This window comes from Notamacropus eugenii, chromosome 3, assembly GCF_028372415.1.
Source record: "Notamacropus eugenii isolate mMacEug1 chromosome 3, mMacEug1.pri_v2, whole genome shotgun sequence".
In the NCBI taxonomy this organism is placed as follows: Eukaryota; Metazoa; Chordata; class Mammalia; order Diprotodontia; family Macropodidae; genus Notamacropus; species Notamacropus eugenii.
In genome coordinates this window covers 65,031,224-65,058,379 of record NC_092874.1, presented here as the reverse complement: position 1 = coordinate 65,058,379, position 27,156 = coordinate 65,031,224, and the positions used below count along the sequence as shown (strand labels likewise).

The window sequence follows — 27,156 nt, the reverse complement described above, 5'->3', positions numbered from 1 at the left end:
GTAGACAAGGAAAATGGAATGCAAAAAAGTTAGGTAATCTTGTCAGGTCACTCATTAAGTAGAGAAGAGGGGATTCAATATCCAGTCCCCTGATTTCCAAATCTAGCATTCTTTCAACCATGTCCTGAAAATTTCTGAGTTGGGCCTTCTCCTTTTCTCTCTAGTCTATGCTTTTTTCTTTAGTGATCTCATCAGTTCCCATAGATTCAATTATTATTTCTATGCTGATGATTCCCAAGTCTATCTCTCCAGCCCCATCATCTCTGTTGATCTCTAGTGTCACGTCTCCAACTATTTATTGCTCTTCTCGAACTGGATGTCTCACAGGTAGGAAGGGCCCAAATCTCAACTCATTATCTTTCTCCCCAAACCCTCCCCTCTTACTACTTCCCCATTACTGTCAAGAGGATCACCTGTCCCCCAAAGTCACCGAGGCCAGCAAGCTCTGGGTGTGATCCTCAACTCCTTACTCTTCATGATCCCCATATCCCAGGACTGGTCACATCCTGTTGATTTCAACCTTCTTAACACCTCTGGTACAGGATCTCTCCAGTCCTCTGACCCTGCCATCACCCTGATACAGGCCTTAATCACCTCAGGCCAAGACTACTACAAGAGCTTCTGGTGGATCTACCTGCCTCAGGTCTCTCCCTGCTCCAATCCATCCTCTACACAGCTGGCAAAGTGATCTTCCTAAGAGCGTACCTCTTCAGGCTGGTAGAGATGACAAAAAGGAAAATCTGATGGAGTTAGGGTATAGAATGAGACATATTTTCGTATACAGCCAAACAATATATTTGTTATGAGATAGTTGGTTTTATTTTTCTTGTTTTTCAGTGGAATGGGAGAGAGAATAAGTGGATTTCTGTTCATGTTTTTAAAATAGTAAAGTTGGGCGGTACGCTACAGATGTGAAATGTTACATGAGGCTTGTATCATTAATCTTAGTTGTTTTACTTTATTACAAGAGATTTCACATTAAGTAAAGGTATTCTATAAATGTTTATAATATCAAAACAAAACTTATCAATAAAACTGAAAGCATTTTTTAAAAGGCCAGTCTATGCTAATATCTCTTCCCCGTGCTCCCTCCTATTTCCACCAGGATCAAATAAAAAAATCTGTTTGACTTTTAAAAAGTGCTTCAAAACCTGATCTCTTGCTCCCTTTCCAATTTTCTCACACCTTACTGTCCTCCAAGTACTCTGACTGAGTGACACAGGCCTCTTTGCTCTTCCTGGAAGAAGACACTCCCACCCAACTCCACCAGCTGGAGATTTTCCCCCCTCTTCCCTCTCATGCCAGCAATTATCTCCCATCTCTCCACCTCCTGGCTTCCCTGACTTACTTTAGTATCAGCTAAAATCCCACCTTCTGCAAGAAGCCTTTCCCAGTTCTTAATCTCAATGCCTTCCTTCTAAGATCAGCCTCAATTTATCCTTGTTTGCATGTTGTTTGAGAGTGAGTGCCTTGAGAAGAGGAACTGGGTGTTGTGGTTGTTTTGAGTTTTTTGGGTTTTTTTTTTTTTTTGGCCTTTCCTCATATCTCTAGTACTCAGTTCAGGACCTGGTATATTATAGGTGCTTAATAAATGCTTGCTGACTAAAGGACACATAGTCAATGAACATTTATTAAGTGCCTACTATGTACAGGCATATACATATGTTGTTCACTCAGGTAAACTACATACCTTTTCTCATGTATCCATTAAAAAAAAAATGAAATTGTGCTATTTCAATTGCTTCTTCCACCCCCACTCTAAGAACCTAAAATAGGGGTTCATAATCTTTTTGAGGTGTCATGGACATCTTTTCCAGTCTAATGAAGCCTATGAACCCCTTATCACAATATGGTTTTCAAATGCATAAAACCAAATACACAGAATTACAGAGGAAAACGATTATAAAATTAAAATAGTTCTCCAAATACTACAAAACAAATTTCATGGACCCCATAAGATCTAAAAGGGTTAGGAACCCGTGGAACAAAGGATCTTCCTGAACTTTGTAAAGGCTTGGTGGATCTTTTCTTTTTAATGGTCACTTTTTCTGACTTGCTGCCCTCTCACTTCTCCCACCAAAGTTTTCAAAGACATGTGGGGACTATTTGATGGAAGAACAAACAGGCAGCATCTAGCTTCAAACACACACAGGATTCCTCCGTGGCTTTGGGGGCAGGGAAGGAAGAGGTTTTGGTGAGAGACAAAAAGCCCCTTTTGTTTATGGTACCCCCAGCCAAGCTACTGGAGGATGGCTCAAAGAAGCTGGAAAAGAAGTTTTTCATTTTCCCTTTGTTTCCAGACCTTCCTTCTCCTCCCCTCCCCCCCTCCTTGGAAGTGAAGGAGAAACTTAAGAAGGAATGCCTGCTAAAGACTGTTCCATCTTTCACCCAAGTTTCCTTTCTCCTCAACAGGTCAAAGTCAAATTCTTATCTTTAGAGTACTTCCAGATCCTTAGGCTTTTCTAATCCCTTTCTTGGCCTAAATAATTGCCAGACCTTCCTCTTCCTCCCTTCTCTAGCTTTGTTATATACAAAGCATGTCCATTCTCCTGCCTATTCATCCTCCAAAACAAACAGTTACTAAGCACTTTCTATAGGCCATACATTGTGTTGGGGATACAAACACAAATGCAAAAAACAGTCCCAGAGGGGTTTTTCACTGTCTGGGTCTGATGGAGCTCTATCCCACCTTCCTAGTCACGAGGACCTCTGGTTACCCAGGCCCCACAAAGTTTCTTGTTGAACGTCCTGGGTCAACTTCCAAAGGAGAGTCAGGAGCCCCCGTGGGCCCCACAATCTGCACTGAAACATCAATCAGTTAGCAGTGGTTGCTAATAATTTTTCCCCCTAATCTCAACCTTTGGAACTTCAAGAAAATGTTTTCTACTCCATTCTAGCCTCATTTCCCTTGCATTCTCAAAGTTGGTCCTTGTAATTGCTAAGATTTCTTTTCAGACAGTTCTTAGCAGGAACCGGGAACACAAAAGGATGGAAAAAATCCGAAGCGTCACTAGTTCAAGATGTGTTTTAGAACTTTTCTTCTTTTACATGTTTTTAAGAATTTACAGGGTGTCTCAAAAATCACAAAGACTTTCTGGACAACTTGTGTTTTGTGTAGACACACATACTTCCATACAATTTTTAACGTATTTCCACCTACATATCTCGCCTCCATTATCTGTAATTTCTTAAGGGAAGACTTTTCCAGTCAGTAGCTTTTCCAGTACCTGCACAATTCAGTTTTCTGCTTTCCAAGCTGCCAGTTATTTCCAACAAACCAATGATTTTTGTGTGGCAAGGTTTAAGTCATGAGTCAACAAGATAGAACATGTCAGCTCTCAGTTCTTTTGAAAAAGGACTACATATTAGCTCAGAAGGTTTTGCCTGTGTGAGGTTTACATTTTTTTCCTTCATTTTCTTTTTAAAGAAATCCCTGCTAACTAAAATGTCATAGCAGCTAAGAGAAAAGAAGAGGTAGGAAGCAGACTGTGATCTTAGGAGTTTGAGGACTATAAATATTCAGGTTTGTTTTTTTTTTTAACCCTTTAGATAACTCTTTCAAACCAGTGAAAGCCTACACGCTATTAATTATTTCAGAGCTGTGTAGAAGACTTCCTAGGATTACACCTTTCAGAAAAAAAATATTTAGGAGCAAAGAAAAATGCTTCAGTGTCTGTGTCGAGAAAAATGACATGATTTTTTTTCCCAGAGTGAAGGAGTGAAATGTAATTATCGCTAAACAAGGTTGAGCAAAAATCCTCCAGGGATGAAAACGAGTGTGTGCCTTAACAGGCTGCTCTCAGGTAAGAAATGACATGGACCCAAAGTCCCTCTTTGGGCTCTGACTTGGCAGTACGAGTCACTGCAACCATTCTTTCCTAGGTGTATAGTCAAGACTGAAACAGAGACACATGGGAAGAAAGGAAATCCACCACCAAACCTCTCCTCACCCTCCGTTCCCCACCTCCACCATGATGGGATGATTTCTGTACCTGGCTCTTATCTGGAACAGTACAGGGGTTTGTACAGCAGAAGGACATGAAACCACTTCCTCTCTTTGGCTCTTCCACAGGAGACTCAATAGAAAGCCCCATGTCAAAATCCATCGATGTCAGGGGGATCTTTATCTCTCACCAGACAACCCGTTGACCCTACCAGGTCCACACATGCTGTGACCTCCTTTCCCCCCTGCACTGATTTCCTTCACCTGTGTACGCTCAGAAGGAAGCCAGTAAGAGAAGCCAGCACATGACGAAACCCTTCACCACTGGGGAACCGAATTTGGGGTGTGATTCACAGATAGAGAATACTGGTTTTTCATTGCTACACACATGTACCTGGGTGGGGTTTGGGTAAATCCGGATGTGGACAGTTCCCACAAGAAAGGAAGGAGGGAATCATGGGCCTCATCCTTAGGTTTCATTCTGCTAAATTATTGTGTCCTGGACATTAAACAGTAGACTAGGCCCTCCGGGGCCTAGACTAGATCAGACAGTAGACTAGATCAGAGACCATACAAGACAGCAAAGAGTAAAATCAGGACAACTGTTTTAAGTAATTATAATAACAGTTTATGTTTATTTAGAAATTGACATATTATCTCCTTTGATCCTTAAAAAAGCCCCATGAAGTGTTATTATAATTACTGTTGTTATTATTCATATTTACAGATGAAGACACTGAGATGTTAAGTGACCTAACCAAGGTCACACTGCTAGGAAAAGTATGATTCAAACCCAGGACTTTCTGACTCCAGATTTAATGCTCTAGACAGTAGGGCCAAAGTCAAACAGAGACAGGGACCAATAAACTAGACATAAGAATTCCTGAGGGCCTCCTATTGGCTTAGAAAACCACACACTAACACTATCTATTGCTTTATTCTATTTGTATTTCTTTTGTTAAATATTGCCCACAAGCGTTCCATCCTCATGATCAAGCTAGAACTCTGAAATTCTTCCCTTTTAACCATTTCCTCTGGGCTTCACCTTAACTAAATGTACTCAGGTTTCTTTACTGTCACACCTGTCAGGCTATCATCTCCTCTGGCCTCACTTTCTTCCCTTTGAAATTTTGATACTGGACTGAACCAGTTCAGCTTCAAACTGTCCTCTGCCCTCCAATCCCTGTCCCCTTGCCCTCTCGCCAATCATCCCTTTTCAAGTCTCAATCCTGGATCTCTCTCACCCACTCTACCCGCTGTTCCAGGGCCAGCTGTCATGCTACTCAGCACCACTAATGGATACCACCATGTGGACTGTATCTACTTCAGGTTCATGTTATTTAATCACAACTGTACCCTTCCTGATGCACAGCAAGCCTTTACTCTTCCCTGACTGAATGTTACACTCCCCTAGGTTCTATTCCAGATCTTTCCTTTCCTCCTTAAACCATCTACAACCCCCAAGAATAAACCAACGCCCTTTCATCTGAGGTTATCCTCTCATCATTTATGGGGAAAATATAGGCTGTCCTTCAAAAGTTCTGCCCCCTTCTTTTCTGTCATACACCGCTATTCCTGATGCCTTCACTCTCTTTCTTTGCTCTAGTCTTGGGTGGAAGGTCAATCTCTTTCCTTGCCAGTGTCTCTCTACACCTGCTCCCCAGATCCCATCCCCTCCCATCTCTTCTAGTCTTCTCATATTAAAAAAAAGATTAGGAAAATCCAATGCAACCAAGATTAGGAGGGAAGCAGAAAACTGGGGAAGAATTTTTGCAACTAGTGAAAGCCTCATTTCTAGAATATATAGAGAACTGAGTCAAATGTACAAAAATACAAGTCATTCCCCAACTGATAAATGGTCAAAGGATGTAAGCAGGCAGTTTTCAGAGGAAGAAATGACATCTATCTATAGCCATATGAAAAAAATGCTCTCAATCACTAGTGATTAGAGAGATGCGAATCAAAACAACTCTGAAGTACCACATCACACCTATCAGACTGGCTAACATGACAAAATAGGAATATGATAAATGTTGGAGAAGATGTGGGAGAGTTGGAACACTAATGCATTGTTGGTGGAGCCGTGAACTGATCTAGCCATTCTGGAGAGCAATTTGGAACTATGCCTAAAGGGCTACAAAAATGTGTATACCCTTTGACTCAGAAATAACACTTCTAGGATTGTATCCCCAAGAGATCATAAAAATGGAAAAGGGTCTCACACGTACAAAAATATTTATAGCAGCTCTCCTTGTGGTGGCCAAAAACTGGAAATCAAGGGGATGCCCAACAATTGGAAGATGGCTGAATAAACTGTAGTATGTGAATGTAATGGAATACTATTGTGCTATAAGAAATGATGAATAGGAAGACTTCAGAGAAGCCTGGAAAGTCTTATATGAACAGGTGCTGAGTGGAAGGAGCAAAACCAGGAGAACTTTGTACACAGCAACAATCACAGTGTATGACGAATTTTCCTGGTAGATCTAGTACTTCATTGCAATGCAAGGACCTAAAAAATTCCCAATGGACTTGAGGCAAAATGCCTTCCGCATCCAGAGAAAGAACTGTGGAATTGGATCGCAGAATGAAGTAGACCATTTTCTCTTGTATTATGTTTTGTTTTATGGTTTCTCCCATTCATTGTAATTCTTCTATGCAACATGACTAAGGTGAAAATGTATTTATAGGAATGTATGTGTAGAACCTATATAAAATTGTATGCCATCTCAGGGAGGGAATGGAGAGGGAGGGGGATGGAGGAGGAAGGAAGGAAGGGAAAAAAATCTAAGATATATAGAAGTGATTGTAGAACACTGAAAACAAAATAATTTAATTTTAAAAATATATTTAAAAAAAGATTAGGAAGCATTGATGTACATTACGTCCTGATTCACAGGATAGTTGGAGGCAACATTTCAATTAGAACGTCACTCTTAGAGAATAATGGAAAGAGATCTGGACCTGGGTCTCGAAGAAATGAGTTCCAATGTGGTTTTGGGGGCCATGAGAAAGCCACTAAGACTCCCTAAGCCTTAGTTTCTTCATCTTTAAAATGGATATAATAATACTTTCAGTATTTCCTTCATAGGGTTGCTATTTTGAGGAGAAAATGAACGAATTCATGTAAAGTCTTTTGCAAACTTTAACACACGAGGCAAACGTAAACTACTACTATTATTACTGTGGCGTCATCAGAGTATCCCTCACTTGTTAAGAGGACCTTCTGTGTGCCATGGGTCTCTCTGACAGCATTCTGGTGAAGCCCATGGATTCCTTCTTAGAATAATCTTTCAAAATGTATAAAATAAAACACATAAAATTACAAAACAAACAATGTACAAATAATAAAAGTCTGAAAACAAATAATAAATACATAGAGATAAAATACATGGTAATAGGAGGCAGCTAAACGTCCTAGTAGAGACAATATGCTGAAAGTGCACCTGGAATCAGAAAGACCTGAGTTCGAATTCAGCCTCTGGCACTAGCTATGTGACTCTGAACAAGCTACTTCACTGCTGTCTGACTCATTTTCCTCATTGGTAAATTGAGGATAATAGCACCCATCTCCCAAGGTGGTTGTGAAGATTAAAATGAGATTGTATTTCTACAGCATTATATGAATGTTAACTATTATTATTGCAAAGGAAATTCAATTATATTAAAATACAGTTATCAAAATATTATCATGGGGCCCGGGTTAAAAATCCTGGTAATAATCTCTCTCTCTCTCTCTCTTTCTCTCTGTCTCTGTCTCTGTCTCTCTCTCTCTCTCTGTCTCTGTCTCTATCTCTCTCTCTCTCTCTCTGTCTCTGTCTCTCTCTATGTCTGTCTCTGTCTCTGTCTCTCTCTCTCTCTCTCTCTCTCTCTCTCTCTCTCTCTCTCTCTCTCTCTCTCTGTCTCTCTCTATGTCTGTCTCTGTCTCTGTCTCTCTCTCTTGTGCATGTATATAAGTGTGAATGTGTGCATATGGAGAGACAGACAGACAGACAGACAGAGAAATAGAAGTGTTTAGTCATACCAGTCCTGTACAATTCTTCATAACCCCATTTGGGGTTTTCTTGGCACAGATACTGGAGTGGTTTGCCATTTCCTTCTCCAGCTCATTTTATAGATTAGGAAACTGAGGCAAACAGGCAGAAGTGACTTGCCCAGGGTCACACAGGTATCTGAGGCCAGATTTGAACTCCAGTCTTCCTGACTTTACCTAGTGTGGCACTCTATCCAATGTGCCTTCTAGCTGCCCCAAGCACACACATGCACATACACACACACATATATGTGTGCATGCATATATGAATACGTGTGTCTATTCATATACATATACACATATGTATATACATGTATACACATGCATGTAAGTTTATTTTTACATTTCTTAAAGTGATGAACGTTGAATATCAGTATGACAAACTAAACTTGCTTTGTAGTTATTTACATTAAAATAATTTCAACTAATTAAAGGATCATAGCAATTTTTCAGTCCCTCCTTCTAAGTCCTCCTTCGTCTTCTTTGGCCATCTATTCTCATTTTCTTTTCCTCGTATTTGATCATATAGCTGCATACACTGCTCTTTAGGTTTTCTGTTGTTTTTTTTTAATTTTGTGTTATTTCATATGGTTTTCAAGATTTCTTTTATAACTTATTCATATTGGTCGCCTTCTTTCTACAAGTCAGAGACTTTCCAGGTCTGATTTACAAAAACTTCTAAAGCTTTCCAGAGAAATTCAGCATGACAAGTGAAGCAATTTCTTTGACCAAGTGTCTGCTGATAGCTTGACCTCAGAAACCTTGTGCTGGCCTGTCCCTTTGATTCCCAGTGGCCCGAAGGAGAGGTGTTTGTAACCAGGGCGGTGATTCCTTGATGTATGAAGGTCTCCTAGGGTAGATCCTCTGTCCTCCAATCCAGAACAGCAACTCTAGTGTAAAACAGTCTCAGAGGGCTGGCTGGAAGGACCAAGAGGCTGCTGAGTACATGTCAAAGGCAAGAACTGAACTGACATTTTCCTGATCTCAAAGACAGCTTGCCATCCATTATAACTGACTGACCTCTCACCCCTCTGCTGATAAAATGAAAAAGAATTACATGTCACTCTTTTTAGATTTGTTTTTGGGGAAGGGAAACTGATTTTCAGTCCTCCTACTGCTAATGCAGGTTCACAGAGCTGGTCACCTCCTATCCTGAGGATCCTCAAGTGACTGGGCTGTAGGGAGGGGAACTGTGGCCTTCTATGTCCTTGGGTGCAGCCTTTTGAAAGAGTCTTAAGTTTTACAGGATTTACAAATCCTTTTATGAAGGGGATTTGTTCTGTGAGATTTGGATTCAGTGGAAGGGCTGCACCTGAGGACCTAGAGGTCCATAGAGGTTCCCACTCCTGGATGGGCATGGTATTGATTCTTATTTTGCAGAATCCTGAGAACACTTGGCAGGAGCTGCATCTGAAATGATGAGCCCTCTGCATTGCTGTATCAAGAAAAGCTCCATGGTTTTAACTAACCATGGCCAAGAACACAGAACCCTCAAGGAAACCAATCCAGAAACAGGTTCCTGACTGGAACAGACTTATTCATGTCTTCCAAATGGGTTCAGGACTCCAGTCCAGAGGCCCAACTCATTTAGTGGAGAGAGAACAAACAAAATCACTTTCTCCTTTCAAGGGAGGCTCACATCAAAGTATAAATATCCTCCTGTGATGGTGTGTGAAGAGGGAGAGATTCATTGTGAACCTGACTGGTAAACAAGTGGAGTGATTCAAGACAGACCCTTCATATGCTACAGGGCTGTGGAGAGTGGGAGGCACTTTGAAATGGTCCACTTCTTTCTGCTGCACGTGCATCCGTACACATACACACACACACACACATACACACATGCACATGCACACGCACACACACACGGAGCAAAGAAGACACTGAGAATGATCATTCAGAGACCATCTGGGGTTATGCTTCCTTCAACAGCCTTATGTCTTGGTCTAACAAAAGGATTAGAGTTAGGATTAACTTTAGGAAGAACTAGCTGACCCAGCAACATCAACCCAACCTTAGTCTGTGCAAGATCCAAATGGACCAAGGAGTAAAAATCGCCCCCATGTAACAGCTGCTGGAAGATGTATGTGTGTGGCCTGTTTACTTTGCAAATGACTAATGTGAAGCCGTGATGAGCGGCTCGCTACAAATGTTAAAATATAGAAAATGACTAAGCAGCAAAAAAAGATGGAGGGTGATTAGCTGTTCTCAAAACTTACTGTCTTTTCAGAGTTTCCCTCTGGAACAGCAGCACAGAAAAGTCCTTTACTGAAACAATCTCCAGTGCCAAGACACAGCCAAATTTTTAAAGAAAAATACTTTCAAAATGGATTCTCCTGTCACCCCCCACACCATGTTGGATAGGGACAGGGACTGGACCTGAGAGAATGTCCTGGATATTTCTACCAATTCAGTCTACCTTCTCTGCAACTTATGGTCTTAAGAGAGGTGCCTGGGGCACTCAGATTCAGACAAGACACCAGCTCAGAGTCTTCCAGACTGTTCTGGAGTTCCAGGTGGTCATATGCATTTTCTAGACACTTGCAAATCTGATAACGGGGATCCATGGCTGGAAGGGACCACAGAAGCCATTTAGTGGATTCCCCTTTTCTAGAGATGAGGAAACTGAGACCCAGGGAGGTTATGGGTTCCCCAAGCTCACACCTGTAGTGTCAGAAGTAGGAAATCAACAAACAAGTCTTCATTAAGTACCTGTTACCTGCCAGGTAATGTAATCAACATGGAAACATAGATACAAGCAATAGAAATCTCTACTCTCAGATAGTAATTATTCTAATGTCATAAATGTCTGTATGATCCTCATTCTTTACTCCTTTGCTTAAACATGAGGAAGCTGAAGGGAAGGAAACCTCAATTCACTGTGTAATGACACGAATCATAAAGCATGAAGGGAGATGAAGAGGATGTCTCATCTATTTTCCTGTGCCTGTCTATGTTTTCAAGTGATGCCATAAAGGAGGCTCCAAGTCTTTCCTTGAAAAAAAAAAAAAAGAGGCAGAGGAAGGAAGAGGGGGAGGGGAGGAAGAGGAAGGAGGAGAAGGAGTTGCTCTAGGAGAAGACATCTCTGAATCAATTTCAATGCAGTATTTTCCTGCTTAACAATTCAGTCCAGAAGTTCTTATCATTGTCTGCTCTAAATTCTTCCCGATGCATAAGCCTATTGCCCAAACAGCCACAGTTCACTACCTTCAGGACATCTACCCACAATTCCTCTGCCCCACCTTACCAAACAAATTTTTCCTCTGCTTCCCATTTGCCACATAGTTCTTAGATCAGACCCAACAAGGTCATGACCATGTTAGGCCCTGATTCTAGGGTGTCCACCCAGCCTTGGAAGTATGTAGTTAGTAAACATACCAGCTGAAAGCCCCTCCAGCTAAAGAAGAGACAGTCGATTTTAGATTCTGCCTTGAAATCTTGCCTCTACTAAATCTGTAACATCCTTTTTTTCTTGGTTTCTATAACCAAACATTCTCGACAACAGACACATGCTAACTGTAAAAACTAGGAAAAATATAACTTCTCCTGGGAAGTTTACAACAAGCCAATCTATGTGGAGCTACTTATAGCAAGGGATGCCAGATTGTGGCTAATTTAATTCCATTCTGAAATTGAAAAACCATGCAAGGAGAGCCCCGCCAAGGTGCTTTCCAATTTATAACAAAATAAGTTCATGTTTTGGATCCCCTGAGGCAGTTTCGCTTCCTGCAAATTATGCTCATGCCTTGCAAACAACAGAGTTTTGAAGAGAGACTGAAGGAAGACTGACTTCCCAGACTGGAAAACTACGTCGGATCCTATCTGCCCTTGATTCTTAGGTGACCCCTGAATCATGACAAACATGAAAGTAAAATGATGTGGGATGACACTATTTTCATAAATATAACAGATTTATGAATATTTCTTTCCTTAATGTAACATAAATGCATTTGCAAGTGTCATTCCTAATTTGTAATTGATGAAATTGTGTTGGACTTGGGAGTCAAGAAGACTAGCATTCAGATCTTTCCTCAGATACTTACTAATTGTGAGACTCTATAGCCTTAACTTCCTCATCTGTAAAACGGGAATTATAGGATAGCTCCTATCTCACAGAGTGGTTATGAGGATCCAATGAGACAAAGGTAAAGCACTTTGCATGCTTTGAAATGTTATAGAAGTGAATGTGAGGATTGTTGTTACCTCTGGTTAAGCCCAAGGTCCTATGGAAAGCAAGTATCAGGATGAATCTGAGCTCTGGTCAATGAGTCCACCACTTGGCCTCTCTGTTATACATCATTGTTATTTCTGATCTGTTTCTTGCTTGTTTGTCACATACAAAACTGCACATCCAGATAGACAACTCCTCTTTAAAAAGGTGCCTAGGAGCAAGGGAAGTCATGTGATTTACCCATGGCCACACAGCTATGTCAACAGCAGAACCTGAACCCAGGTCTTACTGACTCAGAGGGACTCTATCCACCAAACCAGGTTGCCTGCCATCCTTCTTATTAACAGATTCTATCTATTCCATTCATTCAACTCAAGTATATTGACAGTATGTCTAAAAAGGCTTTAAAAAAGAAATAGCTTTTCATTTAAAATCCAGTAACAGATGATTTAATGTGGTTTAAAAGCAAAAGTTGCATTATATTTGAAATATTAACATAGTAGTCTATGTTCTTCCAAGTCAAACATTTCACCAATGAATATGTCAGCAAATCCACTTAAATTTATTAATTCTCTGGCACATTGTATTTCCAATGAAAGTAAAATGAGCTCCTAGTTGCCAAAACAATTATTACTGTTATTGAGATAAATCAGAACTAGTCTACAGTTTTATCATCTTATTATAATAAACCCACATTACCCTGTAGCAACAAATATATAGATCAATATATACATTAATCACCATAAAACTCTTGAAGAGTAAGACTATAAATTAAGATGAAATGCACTTTGAGCTAATATTAGAAGGAAGCCAAGGCAAAATAGATTATAGATTCCCAATAAGTAACTCTGATCCAGCGACACTGGCCTCCTGGCTGCCCCACAAACAGGACAGTCCATCTGTAGGTTCTGGGCATTTTCTCCTCCATGTCTAAGATGCTCTCCTTCCTCTGCTCCGGCTACCGGCCTCCCTATTTTCCTTTAAATCCCAACTAAAATCTCACCCTCCTCATCAATCTTTCAGTACCTTCTCCAACCCCTCTAAATTTCCACACCTTCCCTCTTTTAATTATTTCCTGTTTATCCTGTATGCAGCTCATTTTGTATATATTTGTTTTCGTGTTGTCTCTCCCCTGAGACTGTAAACTCCTTGAGGACAGGAACTCTCTTTTGTTTCTTTCTGTATCCCCAGAACTTGGAACAGTGCCTAGCATATAGGAGGCAATTAATAAACACTGATTGATTGGTCTATCATAGTATTTTCTACACTTCCCCACTCAACAAGGTTTAAAATGGTATAAATTTGTTTTTCAATTAAAGTTATTCTGAAAGCCACATGCCATCCCTTGAGATAACTGGAAACATTTGTGTGTGGCATAAAAATCAGGACTGAGAAGCATTATTCACAGCATGACCAAGGGACTGATTTCTTACAAAATTTTTCACTGTGGGGCCAGATCAACTGCTGTCCAAATATCTTGAAGTCAGAAATTGTGTATCCATTAGGATTAATTTTTTTTTAAGTCACCCGTAAGACTTTTCCATAAGACTGATCATTCATTTGTGTAGAAGTCCTAGAAATAGTAGTTCACAAAAAACAAACAAACAAAAACCCAAACCCTGGACCTGGTGGCCACGACAGTGTTTATTTCTTACGATTCCAAATTCTGCTGCTGCGAATTACTTACTCTGAGCGATAATACTGAACCTGGAATATAATTATGGGCTGCGTGCCCATTGGGAACAAAGAGTGAAGAGGGAGGTACCAGAATCTAACGTGTACTGGAGGTAAAAGTACAGTGGATTCAACTCATAGCTACAAATATTCCCTGAAGTACATCAATTAACCTCTAAGTGATTCAGTTTCTTTATCTGTGAGATTGGGAGGGGGCCTTCATTCTGGCCTCTTCACATATTAGTTCGACTTTTTAAAATTTTTAAACCCTTAAAACCCATATGGTGCTTTGAGCTCCTCAGGGAAAGTGTTAGATAAACTCTGAGTGCTTCTAAATTATATCAGATCACAGAAATAACACAACATGGCATCAGTGTAATTAATGAAAAAAGTCAAAGAGCATGCTACTGACCAAACTCAGTAGTCCCCATTCTCAATTAATCATGCTTACTATTTTTGGAAGCTATTTCAATAATATGCTAATACTTATTACCTCTTGCTTCCCTTAAATGGGTGAAAAAATAGGAAAAATGTAGGGCATTTTGTTATGTGGTTCCTCCATTCCAATACTTCCTGGTACAAGGACTATTTGCTCATTAATAAAGTCACACTAGCTGGAATGCCAAAGGTCACGGGTTCTTTATACTGTTAGCTTTGCTTTTGGTACTGGCCACAGTTTAAATAAAAAGTTCAGGGCTCTCTGGTGGCATTCCATCATGCAGACCAAGGTTTAGACCTATGCCCCCATTTTCACAGGTGCCTTTAAACTAATTATACTTCCTACCTTTCAAGTTTACAGTAGACCCTAATTGCTAACACTTCATCCATGCTCCTGAACTAGCCCCTTTTAACTAACTTTAAAAGATCACCAGCTACCTTCAGTTACTTTTTTATCATATCCAAAGAGGGAGCATGGCTGTTGACTTAGCCTGACTTGCTGTCTGGTAAACAGAAAGCTAGTTACCAGCAAACCTAGGTTATGTTTTAAAGGAGACTATTAAAAAAAAAAAAACACAACAAACCCAACCACCTTTTATCTCCGATACCACCCAGAGAAGTCCTTTATCTGTGTTGTTGGAATTTTCTAAGTGTAACTTACCAGAAGCTTCAAGACTGTGATCTCTCTCATACCTGATTTTTTAAATTTCAGTTGTTTAAGGGCTTTGTTAGACACACAGAGAGACATCGAAGTAATTCTTAGGTGCAGTGTTTGCACATGTTAACTTAAAAGTATCTAAAGGACTTCCATAACAAACTATGGAAATTTTCCCTTTTTCCCCCTTCCATTTTACAATGTGAAATAAGCACATTTCCAATTTCAAGGTCTTGTTTAACAATAAAGGAGAAACATCTGGCACTAATCTGCCCAGATCCACATTTATCTATGTCAATTCTCCAGGTTCTTCCTCCTACCTTTGTCTACCTATGGCATTTTATGAGCATTCTTCATATAATCAACCTCAAACATCCACTGCTTTTCAGCTCCGTTCAGAATCCATGGTTCATTCAATAATCATTTTAAGAGTAAACAAAAGCAAACCAGCCCAGAGAGGGCACGTTTGGCGTGGGAGAGCGGAGGCTACTCATTCAAGCCCTCCGGGCCACAGAACAATGCAGTCGGAATCAGAGAACACGTCTGCAGTAACGGGAGAGAAACTGGGCTCCGCAAGGCTCACACTCACCGACACCCAGAGCTCCACAGGTGATGCCACAAGTTGAAGTAGCAAATCTGAATTCAGCTTCTCCTGGAAAGTTTCGGGGTGGTAATGAACTCCAGGGTAATCCTTTAGAGTTGTCAGGTAGAGCCCCCCTCCATGCCTCTGCTGGGTTTTCTTTTGTCTTTTCCCACAGAAACTCTTGTCATTTACATAAAACCTACTTCGAGCCTATAGGGTTTTTGAAGCAGCTACATGTTAAATTGGCTGTCTTGACATGCTCGCTCGAGCATGACATCATAGATCTCCATGGTAACCTTAACCCCACCTGCCCACATGCCAAAGTTACCTGTCAGGCGGAGACTTAAACAATCCACTGGAATTGTTCATTAGTGAAAAGCCTTTTCGGAGAGAGGTGGGGGGAAGCAGGGCAGGATGTAATTGGGGTAGTTTGCAAAAAAAACAAAAACCAAACAAAAATCCCCAACAATTTAGCCACGAATTACCGCCTTCACTTTCAAAGCCTGGGTCCTTTTTTTCCCCCTGAAAACAATCCACAAAATTATAGACGTTCTTAATCTGCCCCTCCCTGTCTAACAATGCTCTTAATCAGTTAAAGAAAAAATCTGCAGGATAAAGTTACACTGGAAACTCATATTTTGAAAAAACCTTCAACGGATACCTTTCAGGCTTTTCCAATTCTCTCCTCCACAACCCCCTCCGAGCTTTTTTTTTTTTTTTTTGCCGGTGAAACTTGCAAAACAGGTTTCCAGCAGGTTTGTGTGTATTTTTTTTTTTTTTTGGTCTCTGTGTGCAAGAGAAGTGGTTGGAGAAGTGCTGAGATCTTTTTAACCCTTTACTAACCCATGCACATTTTCCACTCCTAGCATTTCTGAAATACTTTTCCAGCTACTAGATTCATGCCTAGAGTTAATAACGTTCCTTCTAATCTTTAGATCATTCTGCTCTAACCTTTGGTTGAATGAATATCTGCTCTTGCTCTTCTGAAACATCTATTAAAGTCTAATTTTATTGAATTTTTATTAATCTAATTTAATTTTATTTTTACTTGTGTATATTTTCCCACCTAGATTGTAAACATCTCTTGTGCAAGGAACAGTGCATTATTACAAGAGACATTTTAAAGGTATGAATAAATGAGTTAAAAATGTTGATTGAAATCATGACATTTTAGATAGATGGAAAAGACCTCTGAGGTCATCTTGTCCAACCTATCAATCTGTCCAAAGTAGAAAAGAAATCTCTTCAGCTGAGAAGCTAGTCCAGCCTCAAAAAGAATCGGGCACATTCCTTCTTTCTTGTACTTATTCCTGGAAGGAAAAGAACTGCTTTTTCTATCCTGATTGCCTGAGTTTAGTGACTGGTGCATGATTTTTGTTGTTGTTCAGTCATGTCTGACTTTTTGTGCTTTGCCATTTTCTTCTCCATCTCATTTTACATATGAGGAAACTGAAGCAAACTGTAGGCAGCGTAGGTGGCTCAATTGCTAGAGAGTTGAACCTGCGATGGGGAAGACCTGAGTTCAAATCCAGCCTCACTTACTAGCTGTGTTCCCCTGGGCAAGTCATATAACCTCCGTTTACCTTAATCCTCTAGAGAAGGAAATGGTAAAGCACTTCAGTATCCCTGAATGGACAGTACTGGTATGTTTTGGTTCATCGGGTCATGAAGAGTTAGACATGACTGAACAACTGGTACATGATATGCTCTTAATATATGGCTGTTTATTAACCAATGCATTCATTAATTTTGCAATTACTTGAACAAATGCTCACAGGTTATTCAAAGTTATAATGTGGGCCCTATGAAGGATACATAAACATATTCACATATGTTTAAATTCATTCAAGGAACACCTAATAAGCATCTACTACTGTGAGTACAGAATAGTAGGACTGGGATGGATATATTATGTATATATATATATATATAATATATATAATATAATAATATCAATATAATATTACATATTATATGGATGGATATATTAGATATATATATATAATATGCATGCATATATATATATATATATATATGTTCTAGATAAAACTTGGTTCCTTCCCTTATGAGGTTTATAATCTACTAAGGAGTTAAGAAAAACACAGATAACTATAATATGCAATATTACATGGTAAGTAATTAGAGTTGCAAAACAAAATACTGCAAGGTAGGAATAAGGGAGGTAATTCCTGACAAGGAGAATCCGGGAAAGCATCACAGTAGTATTTTAGTTCATCATTAAAAGATGGGAAAGATATGGAAGAAAGACATTTCAAGAATAGAGAAGAAAAGAAGCAAGAAAAGAGTCCAGAAAACCAGAGCATGTTTAGGAGCCATGGTCCATATTCATTCTATTTATTCCTTCTATATGGCTTTCATATCTACGCAGGAAGAATCAAGTGGATAAAAAATTCCTATTGCCCAGTCTAGGATATGCAATGGGATGGATCACCTATAGTCCATTGCTATATATATATTTTAGGCAGATATCGCAGATGGACAATAAGCAGTGCCTAGAATTAAGCAGGAAGGAAGCAAGCTATACATTCAATTATCTCATCTTTTAATTTCATGGCTACAGTGCTTTTTGAGCCCAAGAATATGAAATCTGACAGTGCTTCCACTTGCCTAGAAATGATAGGACCTGTTGTAAAGATCTTAGGTTTTTTCTTTTTTAATATTAAACTTGAAACCAGCTTTTACCCTCTCCTTTTTTACCCTCAACAAGAGTCTTATTAATTCCTCTTCACTTTCTGCCATCAGAGTGGTATCATCTGCACATCTAAGACTTTTAATACTTCTCCCAGCAATCTTAATTCCAGTTTTTGATTAGTCCAGTCTGGCATTTTGCATGATGTGCACTGCATCTAAATTAAATAAATAAGGTGACAATATATAGGTTTGTTGTATTCCTTTTCCAATCTTAACCCAATCAGTTGTTCCATGTTCAATTCTATCTGTTGCTTCTTGACCCACATATAGGTTCCTCAGAAGACAAGTGAGATGATCTGGAAATCCCATCTCTTTGAGGACTTGCCACATTTTGCTGTGAGCCACACAAAGTCTTTAGTGTAGTCAGTGAAGTAAAAATAGATGTTTCTCTCCATAATCAAGCAAATGTTGGCAATTTGGTCTCTAGTTCCTCTGCTTCTTCAAAAACCAACCTGCTCTTCTGATAATTCTCAGTTCACATACTGCTGAAGCCTAGTTTGGAGAATCTTATACATAACTTTGCTGGCATATGAAATAAACTCAATTGTTCAGTAACTTGAACACTCCTTGGCATTACCCTTCTTTAGGATTGGGACATAAACCGATCTTTTCCAAGCCAATGGCCACTGATGAGTTTTCCAAATTTGCTAGAATGTTGAAGTGCAACACTTTAGAAACATCATCTTTTAGGGTTTTAAATAACTCACCTGGAATCCCATCACCTCTACTAGTCTTATTGTTAACAGTGCTTCCTAAAGTCCACTTGACTTTATTTTCCAGGATGTGTGGCTCTAGATCAGTAGCCACACCCATAATGATCATCCTTTATGTTAAGATTCTTTTGTGTATTCTAGTCACCTCTTCTTAATCTCGTCAGCTTCTCTTAAGTCCCTACCATTCTGGTCTTTTATCATGCCCATTTTTGCATGAAATGTTCCCGTGATATCTCTAATTTTCTAGAAGAGTTTCTCTGGTCTTTCCCATTCCATTGTATTCTTCTATTTCATTGCCTGGCTCATTTAAGAAAACCTTATCTCTCCTTGTTTACTATGACCAGTCAGTTATCTTGACAAAATTCTATTAGTCTCTGCCCTGCTTCATTTTGTATTCCAGGGCCAAATTGCCTGTTATTCTAATTATCTTTTGATTTCCTAATTTAGCATTCCATTCCCTATGATAAATGTGACATTTTTTTTTTTTGGTGTTATTTCTAGATGATGTAGTTCTTCATAGAACTGAGTAATTTTGGCTTCAGTGGTTGGAGCACAGACTTCTATTACCATGATATTAAATGGTTTGCCTTGAATTCAAACAGAAATCCTTCTGTCATTTTTGAGATTATACCCCAGGACTGCTTTCTCACCTTTTTAATGACTATGAGGGCCATTCCATTTCTAATGACAGAGTGGATTTGAATACAGGACTTCTAATTAACTCCCAGAGACCAAGATTATTTCCTTGATACTGGGCTTATTCAAGTGACAAAAAATGGAGCTTTTTTTTCCATATTCTTTTGCAATGTGGAAAAGCAAACTGGTCTTTTTGATTCAGACCAGAGAGACAGGAATTAGAGTCAATAAGGTCATCTTCAAATATGAACAGATTTTTTTTTTTACTATAATTAGCAATTTTTGTATGAGGTATGAGACATACCTTCAATTCAGCTGAGGTTGTAGAAGCGGAGAAGGACACTATGGAAATCCTAGTGTACTGCAAAACCTCTTCTGTGGAGGCTACAATCAGAAGGGGATAGGAAGTGTATGCTGAAAAAGTGCTTAGGTATATTCCAGTAGTTCTTCAATCATTTTCAGTAGTGTCTAACTCTTCGTGACCCCATTTGAGATTTTCTTGGCAAAGATATTGTAGTAGTTTGCCATTTCCTTTTCCAGGTCATTTTACAGATGCGGAAACTGAGGCAGAGTTAAGTGACTTGCCCATCACACAGCTAATAAGTGTCTGAGGCTGAATTTGAATTCAGGAAGATGAATCTTCCTTCCAGACCTGGCACTCTATCCATTGTATTACTGAGCTGCCCCCATGTTCCAGTAGCTTTCATTTTAACTTATTATTCTTGATAACCAGGTACTAAGTTAAGTTGTTGCTACTACTGACAGAATATAAATACAGTTAGCACCGTCTAAATATCTGCAACTTCCAAATGTCAGCAAAACTCCCAAACCCCACCTAGTTACAGCTCTGAAGGTACCTGATTATTCTCATTGAAATATTCTAGGACTTTGGAACTCCCCACATTGCAGTCAATGTATATTTAATCTTTCAAGGAAACCAAGGAACTGCCCTGACTTTATTTAGTAAGCCAGAGAGATAGAGATATCTTTTGTGTCAAAGCAAAGAACTATTCTTCTCAAATACTCAATTTCTGCTTTTGTGTGATAAAAACATCAGGATGAAATAGGCTAGAAGTTTGCCCACCGAGGCATGAATACAACATGAAACAAATAAGATATAACCATATCTAAGACTTCCACAGCAAAGTTCTAAATTCCACAGTCAATCCTTAAAATGTGAAAACAGAGGAAGAAATACAGAGGGTTTCTCTCTCTCTCTCTCTCTCTCTCTCTCTCTCTCTCTCTCTCTCTCTCTCTCTCTCTCCCCCTCCCTCTTCCTCTCTCTCTCCCTCTCTCTCTGTCTTTCTCTGTCTCTCTGTCTGTCTGTCTCTCTCTCTGTCTCTCTCTCCCTCTCTCTGGCATTTTGATGGACTGCATACATTACACTACACCCTTGGATGACTTAGAAACTTTCAGATGTCACTATTTGCTCCCCAGGCTGAGAAGATCACAACAGCCTCCAACACTAAAATTAGAAAGTCGTAAGAATCTGATGCAAAGCAAACAGAGGCAGCACCAGCAGCCCATGAAGTAAATAACACAAAAGGTAAAGCCACAATCCCATTAACAGGGAGAGAAGCTATAACAAAATGATGGAACAGTTACATAGATGGAGGAATCTTAAAATTAATAATGAAGTTATCATTGTTAGGAGGGAAACTTTCTTTAAATATTTAAAGAGTGAAAAATGCTAAGTTTCAGAAATGCTACATTTGAGGATAGGAGATGGATTGAATAAGGATATCTCTATTTAACAAGACTCCCTGATCATTTTTTTTTCTTTCCCACTTAAAGCATCACGATGATAAAACCTTAGAAACATGAAAAGTTTCAGCTTGGGGTAAAGGATTTTTTTTTAACAAAAAATCAGACTACTGCTCTCTGCCTAGTCAATATAGTCATTTAAATGCTAAATTAATTTGTCTTCAAATTTAATAATAGCATCATTATATTCATGTTTGATTTGGATAGTGGGAAAGATGTTTCCAGACTATTGAATAATGTCTGATCAGGTTTATCTCATAATAAATATAGATATGACAAATAAAATCAACCTTTATTAAACCCCTGCTGTATGCAAAGAATTGGGCTAAGTCCTGAGGGCAGTACAAAGTTTATATTAGACATAAAAATCTTTAAGGAACTTAGGATTTGGGGGGTGGGGAGGACTTGATTTAACACAGATGGTTATGACACACTTTTTTTTTGGGAGGGGGTGCTGTTCCAAACCTGTGATTATACTGATGTAAAGATGTAAAAACAAAAAAACTCTCTCCCCTGATGCAGAACAGCAAGTCATCTTGCTAGGACGCTGAATTTAAATGATTCGCCTGCAGTCACACAGCTAGGATATATCTTGGACAGGACTTGAATCCATGTCTTCCAAACTCCAAAACTGTATCTGTATACGCTGTACAACATGATGTCTCTGGTGATACACAACAGAGGATGATAATTTACTGATCTAGGGCTGGAAGGGTCCTTAGAAGCTATATAGTATGGCCCCCTTCATTTTATAGATGAGGAAACCAAGGCTCAGTTAAGTGACTTGTTCGAGGTCCCACAGGTCATTAAATAGCAGAAATGGGGATTCGAATCCAGGTCCTCTGATTCCTTATTCCATAAAATAATAATAGTTGACATTAAATAGTCTTTAAGATTATAGTCATTATTGTATTTGATCCCATGGTTAGTATCGGTATTAATAGCTCTGTATAACTCATGATGAAACTGAGACTTGGAGTTGTCCCACAAAGAATGACAGAATTTTAGCCCATGTCTTCTTGTCTCTAAACACTCTCTCTACTATATCTAGCTCCATCTCAATGACAAATCCACTAGAATTTAGAGAAGAAAGTGCTACGTGAAGGTCTCAATGGGGGTGATTTGTCAGCCAATAGAAGGGATCAGGTAAGCCTTACTGGAGGAGGCGGCATTTGGAGTGAGCTTTAAAGGTTGGGGAGAATTTCAATAGAAGAAAGGGAGGAAGGAAAGGCCTTGGAGTAATAAGGAATGGTGCCAAGTGCGAAGCACAGCATTGGGCCCATGGGAAATACTAGATTAAATAAATGACAATAAAGGTTAGGCTGTTAAGGACTTATGGACAACTAGAAAAATGTGAAAAAAAATTCAAATAATTCAAGTATTTATGAACAAGGGGACAAGTTTATTCCTTAAGACAGAAGTAGCAGCATTTCTTTCTGCCTTTCCTCCTACTCAGACAGTCCTGTGATTCTCTGGTTCTTTTCTCTGTATATCCTCTCCTAAAGAATTTATTATCTCAGAGTTTTGACTATCACCTTTGTACACCTTCATCAGTGTCTCCAAGCCATGCTTTAGTCCTTTATTTTCGAGGGCCAACTGGACATTTCCACTTGTTCGAATTCAACATTGATCAAACTGGATCAATCAGTAAGTACAGATCAATCATCTCTTCTGTGCCCTGTTACAGGGAACACAAAAATAGTCTTTCCCTTCAAGGTGCCAATAATTAGGATGTAGGCACAAAAACATACACGTTAACTAAAATTAAAGGGTCTGCTAATGGCAGAAAATTCAATAAGGGTTCAGAGACAGGAGAGAGCAGTATGGAATAAATTGGTTGGCAAAGGGTTTCACAAGCAGATAAAACTTGAGCTGGGACTTTGAAGGATGGTAGGAGGAAGAAGGAAGCTATTTCTGGTGAAGGGAAAGGAAGGGAGGCTGGAATGAACATGGCGTGTGGGATGAGGTTGGGGTAAGGAGGATAATAAGTAGACCTGACTGCCTGGAATAGATGTATAATATGAGGAAGCAGTAGGAAAAGTGGGTAGGTAAATTAGGAGGGAGGAGGGGGCAGGAGAACCTTGACTTGCCAGCCATTAAAATTGAATGAAATGAAAGCTGCCAAGAATGTGACAGTACAGAAAGGGATCATAGTTCTAGAGGGAGGCAGCCTAGGTGTAGGGGTAAGAGCTCCAGACTAGGAATAATAAAGAAGGTCTGGATTCAAGTCCCAGCCCAGCCACTTAATAACCGTGTGACCTTTGAAGAAGTCACTGCATATCTCTGGGCCTTGGCTTCTGGCTGTGCAAAGTGAAGGGGTGAGATCAGATGATCTCCCAAGTTCCTTTTAGCCTTAACAGACTGAAAATTAAATGTGCTTAGAGGCTCTTGTTGTCATTCAGTTGTGTAGTAATGAGGGCCTGGACTAAGGTTATGGTAGCAGGAACATAAAAGAGAAGATGAATCCAAGATACATTTTAAAGGGAAAAAAAAAAAAACTAATGATTCAACAATTATTCAAGAAACTAGCAGAATTAATCATCTTCCCTCCAAAGCCAGCTCTATGCTCCCAACGTCCCTCTCTTTCTCACTGACTTCACTGTCCTTTCTGTTTCCTCAGGCCTGGAAAATGCTCCTTCCTCTTCTCTGCCTCTCAGACCATCAGATCTCCCATTCCCCCAGTCGCCGAGGGAATCCAACTGCTTCCTATTTATTTATCTGTGAACATGTCTTATTTCCCCAGCAGAATGTCAGTTCCATTATGGCAAGGACTGTCTCATTTTTGCCTTTGTACACTTGGAGTCTGGTACCAGTACCTTACACAGTAGGTGCTTAATAAGAGCTTGCAGAGTTCTGTATCTCAAGCCTTACTGATGTCCTTCTTTGAGACCCTAAAACATTAACAGTTTGTACCACATATATTGGAACATGACATGCCTATGCTATGATATAAACACAGAATCTCAAAATTGTAAGCGAGGTCATGTAGCCGAACCTTCTGCCCAAAACCTGAATCCCTTCTACAACGTTCCTGGGAAGGGACTGCCCAGTCTCAACTTGAAGACCTCCAGAGAAGGGGAACTAGAAGCAAGTTATTTCATTTTAGGATGCCTTCAACTGTTGGAAAGTTCTCCCACATACTGAGCCAAGATATCTTTCGCTACAGCTTCTATTCATTAGTACTAATTCTGGCCTCCAAAATCAAGCAAAACCAATCGAATCCTTCTGCACTCTACATTAAACTAACACTCTCTCTCTCTCTCTCTGTCTCTCTCTCCCTCCCTCTCTGTCTGTCTGTCTGTCTGTCTCTCTCTCTCTCCAAAGTCCACACTTTCCATCCAAAGTCACACTGATAGCGTCTGAGGTAGGATTTGAACCCAGGTCTTTTGATTCCAGAGTCACCATTCTCTCCACTGTATCATGCTGTGACAGTAAGGAAATGAGTCTAACATACTGGGTTGGGGAAAGAACATTCTGAGAATCCTGTTCCCCATACTGCTCAGCATAAGCCGGAAAGCATTCATATCAGCTTTTTCAAAGCTCAAAACTTTCATCTAATTTGGTAGCAATTACCTTTGAGTTTTCTTGATTTACTGCTTTCAGGTGCTTCCCTCTGGAGCCCCTCTGTGCTTCAGATGACTCCCGCCCCCTATACTTTCTCACCTACTCTGATAGCAGTTCTTCCAATGGAATCTTATTTTATTTTTTTTGTACAGCTCTTCCCAATATAGCAGTTCTTATAGTCTTCTCTTGCTCTTCTATAACATTAATTAAAACAAGAATTCACACAAAAAAGCCTGAGTCCCTGCCTGTTAAACATGGATCAGAGAAGTCTTGTATTATAAATCATCTCTAGCTGGGTTTCTTCTCACCATTCTTCATTTAGTATTGTTGGGTTAAATTCAAATCTAAGTCAACTTGGTAAGGCAAATGAGCTCCCCTGGTGTAGGTTTCTTGTCTCCATCTCTTGGAAGCCTCTACCTCTCTATAAAGCTCTCTATAAACTGATCAGCCACAGTTGAACGCACTGTACCCTGACCCCAACATCTTGATGTCATTGTCTTCAAAAACAAAGAATGAATAACAAACTGATCCCATGCCACCTATCTATAACCACTCTTCCCAATTTTCCCATATATTATTAATTCTGCCCTTTCTCGACAGGCTCATTCCAGCCTCCCTTCCTTCTCACTCAGAATAGTTACCCTTTTTCTCCCCATATATCTAAATCCTACCCATCATTCAAAGCCAAATACCATGTCTACTAGTCTATAAATCTTCCTTCCAACTACTCCCATCTCTATCCTACAGCATCCTACAGACACTCTTCATATTTTCTGTTAAATTACAATTCCTCTCCTACAAACCTTTCTAGATGAACTCTCTGATACAGTTCCTTAAATCAGATTAGGCAGTATAGTGTTGGGCCTGGGTTGAGGAAAGCCTGAGTTTAAATCTTGCCTCAGATACTTACTAGGTATGTGACAATGGGAAAAACACTTAACTTCAGTTTCCTTGTCTGCAAAACATGGATTTGAATTTAGGTCTTCCTTGTTCCAAGTCCAAAATTCTATCCACTGGGCCACCTAACTTCTTCTCTATGTAAAACAAACAGAATGGCACATTTTGTCAATAAACTAACTCTTAGTCCAAAAACATTTATTAAGCACCTACTAGGCGCTAAGCAGCTGAGGATACACACACTAAGAAAATACAAAACCCCAAAATACAATCAAGGAGCTTACAATCTAATGAGGAAAGACATCACACAAAAATTTCTTTTTCGAACAGATATGTAAATTAATCTTACTGGAATTTTCCCTTAGGTCAAAAGTAGGGTACCTTCCAGCTCTAACATTCTATTTTACCAATTACTTGGAAAGACTGAATTTTCCATGTCCACATTTTTTCAGTTGTTACCCCTCTTTATTAATCGATTGAGGAGATGAAGTCTTTTTATTTCTGTCTTTGTATCTCTCAAATCTATCATAGTACCTGGCTCATAGTAGGCACTTAATAAATGTTTGCTCACTGCCAGGCTGAACACATAATCCCTTTTTAATGCAAAATCTTCATTGGTTCCCATTTTTCAAAATAACTTTTCTCTCTTATTAAAGATAGGTCTAAACAGGATTGTGATTTTTCAGCCACTGCAAGATCATTCCTGATTTTCAGACTTTTCCTCTTTTGTTCCTGGGCTTCTCTTCTTTCTGCTCTTTCTTATTCCATCTCCCTTTCTTTTTTTCTTTTTTGAGTCAATTTTGAGGCCCAAAGTCACAGAGCTAGTAAGTGTCTGAAGTTAGATTTGAACTCCCATTCTCCTGACTTCAGGTCCATCTGTTTTTAAAGCATCATTTAGCTGAATTAAATTCTTAGTTTCTATTAATCAGCTATACTTCTGCAAGTGTTAGCCAATTCTATTGGCTTCTTTCTGTTGCACTGTATCTTCAGTTTTAAGTGGGCGAGCAGCCACTTTTCAATGTTAGCATCCCCTGTCTTATAAGCCAGTCACCATTTTCACTGCCATCCATTCTTGGCTTCTTCCAAATACTGGCATTTTATCATTTATTGTTTGTAATACTGACAACATTTCTCAACTGCTGCCACGTTGGTTCGTGGTTTTGTTGAGATTGGGGGGAGAGGAGGTTGTTTTGTTTTATTTTTGAAGTTTAATATCCTGACAAGGCTGTGATCTATAAACTTGCTTCTTAGTCACTGAGTGAAATAGCTTATGTTTTCTCCTGGAGAAAATGACTCTTGCATCCTGCATTAGTCCCTTTCTATCAGTCTATGAATAGCAATCGCTCTCTTACTCTCAGCTGAGTCCTAACTTT

At 39.5% G+C, this 27,156-nt stretch overlaps 1 protein-coding gene across 12 annotated transcripts in view; it reads right to left on the bottom strand.

Moving 5' to 3' along the window:
- KIAA1217 (KIAA1217 ortholog) overlaps positions 1 to 27,156 on the bottom strand; it is a 564,412-nt gene that overhangs the window by 332,882 nt on the left and 204,374 nt on the right. Inside the window, exon 1 of one of the 12 annotated variants that reach the window (XM_072651726.1) lies at positions 15,826 to 17,366. The exons of 9 other annotated variants lie outside the window; for them this stretch is intronic. Coding sequence is in view for 1 of the 3 variants with exons in the window: in XM_072651723.1 (XP_072507824.1) it covers positions 3,993 to 4,106 (114 nt within the window). In the remaining 2 variants the exon portion in view is untranslated. 2 more of the 12 variants (XM_072651725.1, XM_072651723.1) reach the window with 2 other exon arrangements.